The sequence below is a fragment of the Pangasianodon hypophthalmus genome, chromosome 26, assembly GCF_027358585.1.
Source record: "Pangasianodon hypophthalmus isolate fPanHyp1 chromosome 26, fPanHyp1.pri, whole genome shotgun sequence".
Taxonomy (NCBI): Eukaryota; Metazoa; Chordata; class Actinopteri; order Siluriformes; family Pangasiidae; genus Pangasianodon; species Pangasianodon hypophthalmus.
This window is the reverse complement of record NC_069735.1, coordinates 14,639,273-14,655,850: the sequence shown is the minus strand read 5'-3', so window position 1 is coordinate 14,655,850 and position 16,578 is coordinate 14,639,273. Positions and strand designations below refer to the sequence as shown.

Sequence of the window (16,578 nt, the reverse complement as noted above, 5' to 3'; positions counted from 1 at the left end):
CTCCCTTTGATGTCACGAGATCTGAAATAAAAAAAAAGGAAAATGTATTCGCGACTGCAGAGCTCGCCTGCCCGCACGCTCTCCCCGTTAAACTCTCGCTGTCTACATTTCTTATTCATGCTGATGTTTGTAAAATTTAATTTCGCCGACCTACGCCTGCTGATTATTGCTTAATTTCATCTTCGGGGTGGCTGTCAGAATCGCAGGCGCCAGACTAATTAACAAGTCCGTGGCGTTACTTACACACACACAGACACACACACAGACACAGACACACACACACACACACACACACACAGACACAGGTTTGTCTTACTCTACTTATGAGGACCTTCCATTGAAATAGATATTAATGCAGCTAATTAATACTACGCTAAACCTAAATCTAACTTGAACCTTAAAAGAAACGTTTTGGTTCTTTTACTTTCATTTGTTTTTAAGAAAATCTGCAGGTATTTTTATTTATTTTTTTTTTTTGTGGGGACCTGCCAAATGGGGACCAGTCAGATATTCCTATCCTTTTGGAGAAATTCGGTCCCCACCACGATTTAAAAACATGCCCACACACACACACACACACACACGTTTACTTTTGCACCATAGATCAGAGACTGGCAACGCTGCCCTCTTCATGACTTGTCCTCTTTTTATTAACAACCTCTGGTTTCCTTCATTTGCGGCTTTTTATTTTTATCTCCAGCGGGTTTTTCATGCTACTGATTTTAGTTTTGCGCCTTTTCTGTTTGCCTTACTGTTTCTTTTGAAGTGCCGAGACATTTGGAAGCAATGAACAAGACTCTATTAGTGTCACTAAGGTAAATGGGTGAAAAACATTGTGGAGGTGGAGGAGGGTTTTTTTTTTTTGGTAAATGGGGGCCAAAGATCCCTTGGTTTCCCTATTCTCCTCCTCTCCTCTCCTCCATCTGTCCAGGGTCGAACTCACTGTTATCAAAACATCATCCATTACGGAGCTGACAGCCTCATCGGGGGACCCGGGACCCTGCGAAAAGCCGTGGGGAATTTCCGTCACTGCCCTGCGCCGAGAGGGGGGAAAAAAGTAGGGAGGGGGTGAAGGGAAAAAAGAAAAATGAAGGAGAGAATGAAAGAGAGGAGAGGCGATTCATCATGAGAGCTCGTTTTTTTCCCCCTCTCTTTGAGGTGGTAAGCGAAGATTGGTGGAGTGAAGAGAGATGGAGAGGCAGGGGATTATCAGAAAATCCACTCGCTCCCTGTCTTTGTGTTTTATTCCTTCAAGTCACGATCTAGAGGTTGTGAAGTCATTTTTGTTGATTAGGAAAGATTATTTCATGTTACAGTGCGCAAAGTACCTGGAATCTAACAGATAAATAAGTTTAGTAATTACAAGTCATTTCCACATGCGTTGCATTGCGTTGTATTTTACACAACAGCAATGCAGTAAATGCTCTGAATTTTATATTTAATAATGTAAAAATCACGAGTTATACTTTGCGTTTTGAAACCATATGTACAACTGATGTAGTAAAAAAAAAAATACCAAGGACTTAGTGCTAAAAAGTAATACAGTAGTAATAAATTCTGAATATGGGCAAATTTATGTAATATTTCTTATTATGACATCATTATAAATCAAATCTAAGAATAATCAACCTGTTTATCGATGATTTTACACATTTCAGTCTAAAGACTGTTTATGTTTTCTAGAAATATAATAAAAACAATCTAAATGAAAGCGAGTGCTAATACTTCAGTGGGCGGGACTTGTGGTTTAGATATAATATACACTTATCTTATGTGTTAAATACATTAAATATGCTAAGATGGAAGAGAGAAATGAAATGAAAGAGAGTTAAATGCAAAAAAAAAGCATTATAAAGTGTTGTAAAGACATTTTGTACTTTTAATGTGTTCGATTTCACACCAACATTTCGTTTTTGAATTCTTGGAATTCCTCTTATTTACAGATAAATTGTAAAATAATTTTCCTTATTTTCATCCAGCCATTTGCACTGTATGCTGCCTTTGTTTTTTTTTGTTTTTTTTTAAAATTAATTTAGTTTACTAATGCTGTTAAGTGTTCTTGCTAATAAATGTTTAGGCAAATATATTGGTTTTGAACGTATAAATTAAAAAAAAAATCATTTTGAGAAGTTTTGAAATTCAGAAATTCAGATATGGAGGTATTTTTCTTGTGTGGTTACGCCAATTAAAAAAATACATACACACATACACAATATATATATATAAACACACGTTACATTGATAATAAAATTTCTCATTATTATAATCTTTTATCAAAATATGTTATGTTAATACAATATTGAATTTTACAATTGAATAAAAAATTGTATTTCTGTGTTGGAGCGAGACATCTGTCTGTCATTGTCTTCAAAAGTGTCAAAATAACACCTACATTACTGATACTATATTACCCTTCCTTTGTATCTACACAGACTTACACCAACACTATAAGTGTTCATTTATATTGCAGTTGCAATTTTGCAATTAGAATTTTTATATGTATAAGATCGTCTGAAAAGGAAACATACAACAGTGTAAAATGGAGGCAAAATAAGGAACCCGAGCAGACAGGCTTTATCTATGAGCTTGGACACTGACGGAAAAAAAAAAAAAAAAAAAGCTTCCCATCCAGGCAAGCTAATCTCAGAGGAATGTTGGGGAGGTGGCGATAATTGGAAACGTCCGTGATAAAAATATTGTTTTAGTTCAAAAACACTTTAAAAGACTCTGTGGCAGATCTACTACTTATTATTTATTTATTTTTATTATTTTTATCGTTATTTAAATTCCTTGTTGCGTTGTTTAAAATGAAATGCTTCTTGATGGTTCCATTCGTTGGTTTTTTAACATAGTGTCTCTGTATGCCTGTGCACACACATGGTGTGTTTTAAAGGTGTTTTAACTTTAATTCCCCCAGAATTACTGATAATTAGGGCACTAACAGTTTTACTACTCCAGAAAACAGGATAATCGCCTCCACACATACACGCACACACACACACACTTACTTCCTCAACACCCAGGGAGCAAACCAGGCTCGTTCAGCTGTAAACCACTAAAGCTCACTAAAGCTCACCCACCATTTGCTAGCAGAGCAATAGCGACAGGTGTTCAGCACCCAAACGCTGGACCATGGCCGAGTTGTTAACATCGCTGACCTGGGGTCAGATTTAGTGCCGGCCTCTCTGTATTTTAAGCTCCTGATGAGATTTAGCATCTGATCTGGGGTCAGGGCGTAATCACACACGGCAGTTTTCTTCATTTCCGCGCAGATTTCCTCCAGGATTACGACAAGCGTTTAGGGATTGTGTTGGCCTTGATTGCGGGATTGTTATTCGTAATTACTTTGTTGCTCGGCTTTTAGGAACCAGAATACAAACGCATTCAAATTAGCACCACTGGCACCGACGTTTCCTGTTGTCCTGTTGTTTTTATGTCTTTTGTTACAGAACTGTTTATGAGTCGGGTTGTGATCATTAACTGGCGTGAAGAATTGTAGGAAAACAGCTCCTGATTTATACTAAAAGATTTGTAGTTTGTTGGCATGTGATACCAACAAATAAAGCGTTTGTGGAATTTTGTATAATTCAAAACTAAATCTAGAAATTTCCGAAGGGAAAAATTCACAACTGATCCATAACTTCTGCTACTTTATTGTTCTAATGGCACATTAAAACATAATTTACTCATAAATGGACATATTAGGTGACCATTAACTAGCTAGCAAGCAATCTTCCTACTTAGTTTGTTGTGTTCTAACAACACAACAAAATAATTAGCTTAACCTTAGCTAGCTTGCTAGAAAGCTTGCCTAGCTTCTAGCATCAACAAACAAACCTATTGCTGGAAAAGGTACCTTAGCTAAGATAAGTTAGCAAAGCTGATCACATGGCATCACAGCTAGCCTTTATTTTCATTTAGCTTAGCTTAATGTAACCTCTCCAGCAGTAGGTTTGTTTAATGGTTTCTATTTATTTGTGTTTAATGGTACAAATAGATGTTTTTGTTAGCATAGAATTAGCAAACACAAAATATGGTTAATTAGCATGCATGCTAAAGGCATGAGGACATTAAGGACATTCTAATGACTTAATTAAAATGTATTTTTAATTAATAATTTGATTTCTATAATTTGAGCAACAGGGTAGTACTTTCAAAGTGACCTTGTCCAATTAATAGTACAACACTGAAAATAAAAAGATAACCTTTTGCAAATAGCTGTACTGTGCGGCCTGTGCTAATAAGCTAACTCAATTTTCTGTCTCATTGCTATGTTTTGTGGGTGTGATGATGAAAAAAAATTTTTTTTTTGAATAAAAAAGGTAATAACTCTGAATTTCCGACCTCCTACTAAGAAAAAAACCCGAGAAAACACCCTCTCAACTGGAAGCCTTCCTCAACCCCTGAGTTCAGCATGTGACATCATATCAACATGTCTGCTTACATCGTCAACAGTAAACAAAACGACACGTCTCTGCTTTTAAATGAGGTTATAATAGTATTTGCTTTAGATCGGTCAGCGTACAAACGCATTCGTTGGTTAAATTTATAACACTGACCAAACAGTTTGCTGTTTTGGGGAAGTAAATACATCATGAATGTTAACTAGCTACCTTACTGCTAATGAAGACAAGTTTTCACAGAGGCGTCTGTGTTCTTTTCCACTTTGTACCTCAAATGTACCAAATTCAAAATTTTGGACAAGCTCAGACTTCCCACTTCTGCGTAGAAAGCTCTCAGTGCTGCTCCCGTATCGTATCGTGTGATTGGTTCTCAGGTCTTCAGGTGCTTTCGTTTATGTTTTGGTTTCAGTGTCTCCGCCCCTCAGAGGTCATTGGTTTATTTTCTATGTCTCTTGTGTTTTGTAATCAGTTAATCACACTGTATATTTCTTCATCATGGTGTATTCTTGCTTGCTTTTCGCCATTCTAGTTACCCTGTATGTGTTTTTTTCTTCCAATTCCAGTTCTTTGTTATGTTCTTTTATTAAAACCTTTGTGTATTTGTATCCAGTTTCCGCACACTTCCTTGTTCTCAAGTCGTCACATAACGCAGCGTTAGTGTGTGGTGTTTTCAAGATAAGATAAGATAAGATAATCCTTTATTCGTCCCCCAGTGGGGAAATTTGCATTGTTACAGCAGCAAAGGATTGGAGACATAATACTTATAATAGTAATGATATACAATGTGAGTATAACAGTATAAAAATACACACCAAGAAAGAGACACACCAAGAATGCACAAACACACAACAGTATTAAAGTGACCCTGCATCGTTGCACTCTTCCCATGGGATGTGGGGGCTACCAAAGATTTATTGATTTATTTTATTCTTCCTCCGACACAGCTCCGTACAGACCGAGAGAAATATATCGCAGGATATCAGAGTAACTGTATACATGCACTCAAAAACCTGATTATTAGACTATAATCGAGTTTCAGGAAATGTCAGAAATCTGATAGCAGCTTCAACTTCAGGAACTTTTCCACCGGATTTAAAATCCTGTATTGGAGATTGCTATCAAATAATGATCATATTATTAGTGTGTATGTAAACACACTTTAAAAAAAAAAAAAAAAAAAGATCTGTAATAAAATCAGTGTAATTGATGTGTGTTCTCTGTTCTGTGTTAGCACCCGTACCCCTCTGAAGAGCAGAAGAAGCAGTTAGCTCAGGATACGGGTCTCACCATCCTCCAGGTCAACAACTGGTGAGTGTGTTTATAAGTGTAGAGACACAATGACACACCGCAAAGTCACACAATTGTAAAGTCGATGTAGTTTGTGTATAACGATGCTAAAAATTTGCACTAGTGATGCTTTAGTGTGTACAGAGTGATGCTAGAACTGGTTTAATATGATTTTGCTTTCATATTCTTCGTATAAAAGACTTGGTGGCCATGATTTATCTAGCCTCAGCTAGCCTCAGTCATTAACTACTGTATGTTCCAATCTATATTTTTCAGTTGCCTAGCAACAGTATTTCTTTAACTACTTGCCTATGTCTTTACCTTCCCACATCGTAATCACAAATTCACAAGTTCAAATGGAATGCACCTAATTTTTTTTCGTTAAAGTTCTCTGTTCCCGTGGTGACGGAGACATTCTAGAATTTTGCCAGATCATTTTAGAATGCAAGTACAATTAGAATACGACAAATTATTTTTCATTGAAGTTCTGCGTTTCCTTGGTGACGGGGACAGTCTAGATTGTCCCCAGATCATTCTAGAATGCAAAGTTTAATTGGAACACATCGAATTCTTGATCATTGTAGGTCTGCGTTCCCTTGGCGACAACGCACCAGATTCTTTTTTGTTGTAGTTCTGCGTTCCCTAGGCAACAGTCACATTCTGGAATGTTTCCATATCAGTCTACAATAAGTTCTATTGGACTGCAGCAGATTATTTTTTCGCTGTAGTTCCGAGTTCCCTCGGTGATGGTGACATTGTAGAATGTTGCCAGATGGTTCTAGAATGCAAGTTCAATTGGAACTCACCAATTATTTTTCGTTGTAGTTCTGTGTTCCTTTGGCAACAGTGACATTCTAGAATATTGCAAGGTTGCTCTAGAGTGTAAGTTAAATGTTCGCTTGGCGATAGTAACATTTTCGAATGCTGCCAGATGATTCTAGAATTCGAGTTGAGTTGGAACGTACCAATTTTTTTTTTTCGTTGTAGTTCTGTGTTCCCTTGGCGACAGTGACATTCTAGATTGTTCCCAATTCATTCTAGAATGCGAGTTGAATCGGTACGCACCCAAATCATCTTTGTTGTAGTTACGCATTCTCTTGGTGACAGTGACAATCTAGACCGTTGCCAGATCTTTCTAGAATGCGCCTTTGCATGGCAACAGTGTGGTCCATTTTCAGAACAGGTGAGGGGGCGGCACGAGGAGTGCAAACAAGCACTTGTCAAATTAAACAGAATTTTCACAGTGAACAGCTGGACTGGTTTATTTAAACACATACACACCCACCCACCCACACACACACACACACACACACACACACACACACACACACAAAGGCTGACCGCTGCATAACCCCACATTACGGTGAGGCCAGGGGGACGTTTTATGATGGTGCGACCCATGTGTTTTTAAGTTCTGAGGTTCAGCAGCCCAAGTGTCCCTAACGACACATATGAATTCATTCCTGGCCTGGGCTTGAATTAATTAATTGTACAGATTCAGTACTTTTTTCAGTACTTGACCTTTTTAAAATGTAGCTTATGAATTATGAACTTCAATCATGATGCACACATAGCGGTTGTGTTGTGTAGCGTGTCTGGGTGAATAACCTTCATTCGTGTCTCTGCGAGAGCGCCTTAAATAGCTGTAGCATATTTACCACGTGCTTTGTATTTATGGTACATGCTTGCCGTGTGAGTGTGCGGTGTGCGTGTGTATATGATGAGGAGGCAGAGCCTGGTGCTCGTAAAACCCAGCCTCATGGTGTGAAGCGAGGGGTCAGCCAAGGGTCAAACTTTTACCCCTAAAAGAAGGGGGCAGGATTTGCAACTGTATGGGGTTTTGTTCTCTGCTCTGATTGGTCGCTGGACAGGTGGCGTGTCATAACGGAGCTGATTTATTGGCAATGGTGCTGATCTGGGGTCAGTTTTAATATTCATATACTTGCTAATACAATGACAGACTCTCAAAAGAAAAGCGTACTAAACTGTACCTTTCCTTGTCGTTGAGATGGTACCCTTAAGTGTACAAGTTTTGTACATTTCGTATCTTTTACCTAGAAAAGTGCACGTAGTGTAAAGCTTTAAAGCTTGACTCCAAAAGGTAATTACGTAACCATTTATGTAGCTTAAATCTTGCTAAAGGTACACTATGTCCACATTTCCAGGTACATATTAATGGTACAAAAGATAAAGGTGAGAAGGAAAGGTACAGTTTAGTACCCTTGTTTCCCTTGAGAGACAGTGGAGAGTGATGTCTGATTTAAATCATTTCAAATGGAATCACTTCTCCTACTTGCTTTAATGCTCTGAATCTCATTTAGAGTCAAGGACACCTTTTTTAATATTTTCAAAATGGATTCATTTGTCCTCCATAAATTATTTTAGCTCTTCCCATTTCTGGTGCGTAACCTTCATTAGCTCAGCGCCAGCCATTTGTGCCGTACGACCCCCAGCTTTTTTCAAGGGAACAGGAAATGGAACCGTGTGCCCCGAGGTCAAACAGTGGGGACATAAATCATGTACGGACCCAGGGCACTGGCACCTTCAGGTCAGAGGTCACGAGGGGGTTTTTAGACTGAGGAAGACCAGAGCTGCACCTCTGCTCAGTGTGTGACGTCATGGGGTCATAGAGTCAAAGGGTGAAAGGTCAAGCACTGTAGGGGAGTAGATACTAAAAGCATTCTGAGATTGTGCCTGTACACTGACATCCCTGACATTAAAGGAGTACTCCACCGCTTTTCCAACCTAATCCCTGTTCAGCGCATCTGCAGTGTGTGTGTGTGTGTGTGTGTGTGCGCTTAACATGGACTAGAGGTTCGACACGTTTCTCACGTTTCTGAATTTAAAAAAATAAACTTTCAAAACAAGTTTAAAAACTGTAACACTCCAATAATAGTTTTTTATGAGAAAAAGTCTCCAAAAAATCTGCAAAAGAAAATTTTGGTGCTACTGTACCAAAAAAACAAAACAAAAACAAAACAAAAAACCAACGTTCTGCATCTAGGGTAGATGTGTCACGATTACGAAATTTTTCCGACAGCGAATTTCTGTCCAATCTATTAATTTAATTAGTATTTATTTATTTATTTATTTAATAGTTATTATTTATGGCACTCTTTGACTTTATGGCCATAAAATAAAATCATGATTTGTACAACAACTTGTCATTGTTGTGATATGTGGTGTTTATGTGGAAACTGGTGTGCGTCCCTGCTAAACAGTAGCCCTGTGTCTGAACTTCATTTAGAAATACGGCTGACTCAAGAACTCACAAAAACGCTCTATAAAATATGTGTTTTTTTTTATTGAGGGAATCCAATGACTGCCCTTAGACTTTCATTATGAGTGAGTTTGGTGTAAAGAGGTTTTATGTTCTTTTCTCAGGGAAAACTATGTCCAAATTCGGTCTAATAATCTGGGGAAAGACCTTCCCACTTTCAGGATAGGTTCCAGGTAGAACCTCTTTAAAAAACCAGAAGCTGTTAGCCTCCTAGGAGGCTGTGTTGGTGCATCCATAGTATCATACCTCCACACCTTTCCTATTAATTTCCCTGTTGTTTAGGATGAATAATTGAATACTAAGCTGCAAATCTAAGAGGTTAACCATCTAAAGAACCATCAAGAAACCATTTTTTCTTAGAATGTACACTACAGATGTAGTAGATAAAGATTCGGTTCCTTTAAATCCAAAGTATTCTGTGATGAGATGAACTGTGACATATAACCAGGTTGCTCTCGCTATATTTATCTCTCCAGGTTCATCAATGCCAGGAGAAGGATAGTCCAGCCGATGATCGATCAGTCGAACCGTGCAGGTGAGTCCACGCTAACGCTGTCCTACTCCCGCTAAAGCTACTTCTCTCCTCTGCGCTCTCACACACTTCCACTAAGTGGGTCCAATACAAACCAAAGACGTTAACAGAGTTCCAAGGGTCTTTATTAAGTGACGCAAAACGAATCGCTGAACCGAGTGATATATTTCATCCTTCTAGTCTCTTTTCTCTCTCTCTCTCTCTTTCTCTCTCTCTCTCTTGCTCTTTTTCTCCTGACTGTTTGAATCTTGTTTCTGTTGAGCTGTAGTAAAGTTTATGGGCTGTGAGGGGGGTGTGCGGGTCGGGCAGGCTCCAGGCCGAGGCGGGGAGGAGGGCCGGGGAAGTTCAAAGGCATTTCTGTGGGTCTGAACTGCTGCCCTCATGCCAGTTAACCAGACACAGCTCACAAACCCCATACGGACTGTACACTAATGGGCTTCGGAGGGAGGGGAGCGGGGAACGGGAATGCACGACTGCAAACCTATAGCAGTATGTATTTGATTTTAGAAGTTCTGACGGGAGTGTGTGTCGTTGCAGTAGGTCATGGTGGGCCGTACACTCCTGACAGTCAGCCAATGGGAGGCTACATGTTGGACGGACAGGCTCACATGGCTGCCAGGGCCCCAGGTGACATTTTCAGTGCACATTATTGTACTGTTCACACATTTAAAGGGGCAGTGTGTAATGTTTAAGAGCGTTTCTAAAAGTGCCCTCTAAGAATTATATGCTTTCAACTTTAGACTGTGATTTACAATTTTTTTTCTGGCCCAGAAAAGAGCTCTGCCTCCAGCTGAAACAAAGCTGCTCAGCTTTCCACTTGTACTTAAAAGGCAACACACATTGCAAATATAGCTTCATAGTTATTATTGCAGTTAGAATTCACATCCTTAGTAACAGAGTCAACTTCCTTAGTTACAACTAGTATCAACTTCCCAAGCTACAGCATTAACTTCCATAGTTAGAGGATCAACTTCCATAGATACAGCACTAACTTCCTTATTTACAGGAGTAACTTCCTTAGCTACAGCATTAACTTCCTTAGTTACAGGATCAGCTTCCTTAGCTACAGTGCATTAATAGTTAGCATTTAAAAGTCTTTCTTGACCTGTAGGAATCATATGCCATGATATATACCTTAGCAAACTGTGATTCACTGTGATTAACATTCCTGTGTAATTCCTGGATACTTTCTTTATTTCAGGCTTCTGTGTAGATTTTCTTAACCCATAAATTAGCCTCGCCTCCAGCAGAAACAAAGCTGCTCAGCTCTGTTCCTTTTCCTTAAAAGGCAACACACAAGGCAAACACAGATTCAACAGGGACTAGTCAGGGTTTTTTTTTACTGCAGATGTAATTCACCTCACAGGCAGCAGAGGGCTCTGTATATTACAAACTGCTCCTTTAAACACATTTACACAACAGGTATTTGAATTGTACTAGAATGAAAAACTTGTAAAACAGTAAATGATTTTCTCTCTCTGTCTCTCTCTCTCTCTCTCTCTCTCTCTCTGTCTCTCTCTCTCTCAGGTTCACTGGGGATGGGGATGGAAGGTCAGTGGCACTACATGTAACCAATGTCTAGTGCATCTTAACACCTACCCAGGTGTCAGGTAAGTCCAGTCAATTTGGTGTGTGTGTGTGTATGTGTGTGTGTGTATATAAATGTTGATATGGGGAAACTTTCTGTCAGGATACTTTTATTTAACTTTATTTTAAATGGAATCCAGCGTCAGTGCGTTGTAATGGTCAGTAAGTTTTCCACCATGGGAAAGTCTTTTTTTTCTTCCCAATCAGTTTCCCCATTTCCCATTCAGAGATATTGTTTTGTGAGAGAAGTGTTATTGAGTCAGAGTGAAAAATGATGAAGGAAAGAAAGGACAAGCTGAACAGAGAGAAAGAGAGAGAGAGAGAGAGAGAGAGCGAGAGAGCTTGTTAGTGCCTCTGCGGGAGTGCTGCTTTTCTCTCCCTCTTTGTGATTCATTGTATTCAAACAAATACATCTGTCATATCCCATAATGCCCTACAATGCCTGTACAGTTGACCTCCACCCCTTCTGCATGCAGTCCACAGAGCGGAGAGTTTACCATCCTTAATCTTGCCCTGTTTTTTTTTTATCTTTTCCTCTCTTTTGTTAAATTCACTTATTATTTGCTCAGCTGTTTTTTTTTTTTCTTTGACACAAACACACTGAACCTAGTTAGCGGTTGTGTCCCGTGCTGATATCACAGGGCGATATTCTTATTGCTGGTGCAGTTACGATGGTGTTTAATGGAAGAAAAATGATTAAGTGACAACAGTCAGGTTTCACTGTAAGTGCCTAAAAACAAAATAACAAGAGCTTCTTTTCTCACTCACCATTTTCCAGGGACGTTTAACGTCTTATTACTGAGAAATCCAGCATAGGAGTAGTGGAGACATTGGTATAAATCTCAAACTCTAAGTCCAAAATGCAATGCAGCTATATGATACAGCTGCATGAAGTTACAGCAGAGACTCGACTCGGCTAGTTAGTGATCTACAAGATGATTAGCATGAAAGTTGAAGCTTTGGAAGCTGACGTGTTTGAGCAGAGTGCACAGATAAAGAGGTAAGCGAACGGGGCAGACTAAAGGACTAAAGCGCCGCTGCATTGCTCTCTTTATGTAGAGATGAAACATGGATTAAATCCCACTGCACCACTATCAGCAGGTAGATGACTGACATTCTGGTATGTGTTTATTATAAATCTTTGATGAGCAAGTTGTTCAGAGTGTATTTTTCCTTTAAAGGTTCCCTCATAAAGGTGTAAAACTTCAGTCTCATAGGAACAAAGAAAATACAGCATCCACCAAACAACATTTGTAAACACTTCATCAATACTTCAATATAAACGTATTTAAAAGTGTTTCGGGTGGAATTTTAGCTTAACTCTATTTCCTTTTCAAAGAGAGTTCCAGGTAGATTCCTTAAAGGTTCTTCTGTTATCTTTCTGAACGCTACAACTTCCCCATAAGAACAGGTTCCAAGGATCACCTTTTTAGGAAGTGAAAGAACCCTTAACCCTTGGAGAACCCTACGTTTTCCCAAGAGTGTGATCTGAAACTGAGAACCAGTGACACAAGAGGCATGGGAATATCTCACCTCAAGTTACATGTCATTACAATAAAAAGTGTAAAAAAAATTTTTTTTTACAATATATTATTATGGTAACTAAATAGGACCTTTATTGCTAACGCTAATGCTAACTACAATTCCTTTAAGCAGCTACTCAACCAGAATAAACAGCACAAAGTGATAAAAACACCTTGCATATTTCGTAATCGTTGTCTATGATGACTGGATGGTAAAATGTTCTAAAAGCCAGAAGTACAACATGTAAAATCCTCCACGGTTGTTTTTATTTTCATGCCGCTCATTAGGAAAGTCCCACAGCTGAAAATGTAGTGGTTTGGCTCTTAAAAATAGCAGAAAGACGGGCCAGTTTCTGAAAACTTCGTCTGGGTCCTTGAAGCAGCATTGGCTCCAGTACTGACGAAAGAAAAGAGAAACATTTTGTACATTGTAAACGCTGATATTTCTCTATTCACTGCTGTTTTCTGCCTCTGAGACTGAAACACACTGACTGTTTGCTTTGGGGTTTTTTTCTTACAGCACCAAAGATGGCGAATCGTCAACACTACAAATCCCAGAAGCCTGATAAATTACCTCTCCGTGGCTTAAGGAATGCAAGTGCCTCGCTGCCACCATAGAGACTGCTGCAGCAGGCCGTTACAGCCGTCTCGTTCAAAATGGCCGCCCCAGCTGGAGTCTGGCGAGGACTGGGACATCAATCATAATGGGTCAAAAAAAAAAAAAACAATAAAAAGAAAACCCCTCTATTACTCCCAGCCTTACCTGCTGTAGGCCTGGAGACAAAGACTGAACTGCCTTAAAGGATAAGGACACTCAAATGTTAAACCTCAAAAAATATTTTATCCAGGTGTTTATATGGTTTTATGGTGTTTCTTTGTCAAATTCTAGAGTTTAGAGTTAAGGAAGGCCCAAAAATGACCTCCCATAGATGGCTACGAGGAACTCACTTCCTACTGTTAGCATAAAAATAATGATCCCTATCACGTTGTTGGGTTATTTTGTGAATTATTAATGTATTTACCTAAATATTTACCTCTGATTAGATGATTATATATTGGCTTGAAAGCGGAGATTTTAAAGGCAGCCTTGTAGCAGGAGTTACTTTTATTCCTTCAACAAGATTACAGCATCAAATTAGTTACAGCATCAACTTGCTTAGTTACACCATCAGCTTCCTTAGTTACAGAATCAACTTCCTTAGTTACACCATCAGCTTCCTTAGTTACAGCATTAACTTCTTTAGTTACAGAACTAACTTTCATAGTTACAGCATCAAATTCCTTAGTTACAATATTAACATTCCTTAGTGACAACATTAAATTAATTACTTATAGCATCAACTTCTTTAGTTAAAGGATCAGCTTCCATAGTTACAGCATCAACTTCCTTCGTTACAGTATCCACTTATTATTTACACCATTAACTTCCTTAATTACAAGATCAGTTTCCTTAGTTACAATATTAACTTTCACAGTTAGAGGATCAGCTTCCTTAGTTACAGCTTCAACTTTCTTAGTTACAGCTTCAGCTTCCTTAGTTACACCATTTACTTCCTTAGTTACAGCTTCAACTTTCTTAGTTACAGCTTCAGCTTCCTTAGTTACAGCATCAGCTTCCCTAATTACACCATTAACTTACAACTTACATCATCATCTTTACACCATTAACTTCCTTAGTTACAATATTAACTTTCGTGGTTAGAAGACCAATTTCCTTAGTTACAGCATCATTTTGGCATTGATGGAGGGACAACCACCTGAAAGTATCTCCGTTACCGCTAGGCAAAATGGCAGTGGATGATTTCTGGGCAACGCGCTGATTTCTGAAGGGTCTTCCTCCAGTGTTGTTGTTCTGTTTGAAAGTTCTCCAGAGTGAAATGACTGCTGCGAATATGTTGAGAAAAGCGTGTTCATGTGTCTCTGTAAAAATGGTACCCACGAAAAAAAACAACCTTTTTGGATCACTGTAAGCAATGAAGAATTTTAGTGCATTGAGACAATAATGTCTAAGCTTTCGCGCCAGCTTACATTTTGTAATTCATTGTTTTCCAAACTGGTGCTTGGGCCCCTCAGATGGCTTTGTACAGGTGTGCTGGGAACTGAGAGAGAGTGTCTGGAGAACAAACTGCTGTGGCTCGACTGCAAGTTAAAATTGATGATGTGCAGAAACGCATCACTACCAGAAGGCAAAAAAAAAAAAAAAAAACACCTTGCATAAGATTTACAGGAGTCCCAGCTCTTTATCAAAGACTCAACATAACTTGAATAGTCCAAAAAAAGCAGTGTATAGCCTGTTAAGCTTTTAGCATTATGTCCCATTGAAGTGTATTTGAGGTAACTTTTGTGCTGTTTCAAATCCACCCCAAAACCATGCTGAATAAAATATGCATTTTGAGGTTTAACAGTGACCTTTAAGAAGTTAAAAACAATTTTCTCACCAGCAGCAGGAGGACCTGCACACATTTTGAGGATCTACTTCATTGGGATCTACATGGACATACATAAAAAAAAATGGCAAGGCCTGGAGAAGGACAAAAAAATTGCTTGTATTGATGGTACGGTTGATTTTAGATGACATAGGCACTAAGCTTGCAAATTTTTAAGGTTGATTGTATAATTTTGTAGTGCTGCAAACACCAAATGCAACAATGTTTACCTTTACAAACATGCCGCAGATGCATTGATGTTTTAAAAATGAATGTTTATTTCGATTCTTATGCGATCTGCTGCATTGCATATCTCTCGAATGAGGAACGGTGCTCAAAGAAAATCCTGAAAAAGAAGATTGTAAATGTTCTGGTTTGCATTGGTACACCATGTTCTGTATTTTCCGCACTATGTGTGTTTGTGTGTGAGAGTGTGTGTGTGCTGTTTTCATAAAACTTTTTACCTCAATAGCTGATGGCTGTTTTTTTTCTCTGATGGCTTTTGAGCAATAAGGTGACAGCACTGGAGCTGAACGTGTGTGCCACCTGTAGGACACCTGAGATACTGCGCAGTGTGAATATTGAGATACATGTATTATTATTATTATTATTATTATGGTTTATATTTATTCATATGGCAGACACTTTTAATCCACTTAATGGATAAAAGTGAGCCTGAATCCAGAAGAAAGAAAAAAAATCTCAGTTCCGATCTAAGAATGAATCTATTGTGTAATAGATAGTGTGATATTTTGAAAAACATAATACTGGCTTATCATACTGTGAATTTACTTCTATGTACTTTTCACTGTAAAAAAAAAAACCTGTTGTGTGAAATGTGAAAGCAAACATACACCATATATCTCATTATGCCCTGTACATCACTGTAGTAAAGAATAAAACCCTCCGTGTTGTGCCGTTATAGGAAAATAATCAACGATATGGTGGCTTGATGCAGCCTGATATGAAGCAGAGGTTCTGTCACCACACCAAAGTGGATTATTTTCCTGCAACAGCACAAGTGGTTTATCAGTCTTATACCACGGAAATTTGCCAATGCTAGCATTTTTATTTATTAAAAAACAAAACATAATTTAAAAAAAAACTATTTATAGACACATTTAATGTTGTAGAACGTCCTCAAAACAAATTCCTGTTCTCACTTGCATCATGGCCGCTGTAAAGGTACAAGTCGTTCCTTCAGCAGTCTTTTTTTTCTCTCTTTCTTGAAGTTAAAAAGATTGAAAAATGCAGCTGTTACAGAGAAACCTGACACTGGAGACTCCTTCCATAAATGTTAAAATAAACGTCGCTTTACAGAAAACTTCATATCAACTATTATCAATTTTTTTCTTTGTTAACCAACATCACGTTTTAAAAAATCTGTTTGTTATTAGACTTTGATTATGTGGAGCATCTGCCATACAAGTTGCTGTGTAAATTACTGTGTTGCTATGGAAACAGTAACATATTGGAATGAGCGCATTAAAATAAACCTTGCAGCCGGAACCACTTTGAGAGCTGCTGTTATAGACAATTA

At 38.4% G+C, this 16,578-nt stretch overlaps 1 protein-coding gene across 2 annotated transcripts in view; it reads left to right on the top strand.

Moving 5' to 3' along the window:
* meis1a (Meis homeobox 1 a) overlaps positions 1-15,507 on the top strand; it is a 35,509-nt gene extending 20,002 nt beyond the window's left edge. Inside the window, exons 9-13 of one of the 2 annotated variants that reach the window (XM_026932003.3) lie at positions 5,635-5,711; positions 9,447-9,505; positions 10,043-10,129; positions 11,030-11,112; positions 13,133-15,507. In XM_026932003.3, coding sequence (XP_026787804.1) covers positions 5,635-5,711; positions 9,447-9,505; positions 10,043-10,129; positions 11,030-11,073 — 267 coding nt within the window. In that variant the 3' untranslated portion in view covers positions 11,074-11,112; positions 13,133-15,507. Of the gene's footprint in view, positions 1-5,634; positions 5,712-9,446; positions 9,506-10,039; positions 10,130-11,029; positions 11,113-13,132 lie in introns of both variants that reach the window. The other variant, XM_026932002.3, reaches the window with a different exon arrangement.
* The last annotated feature ends 1,071 nt before the right edge of the window (positions 15,508-16,578 follow it).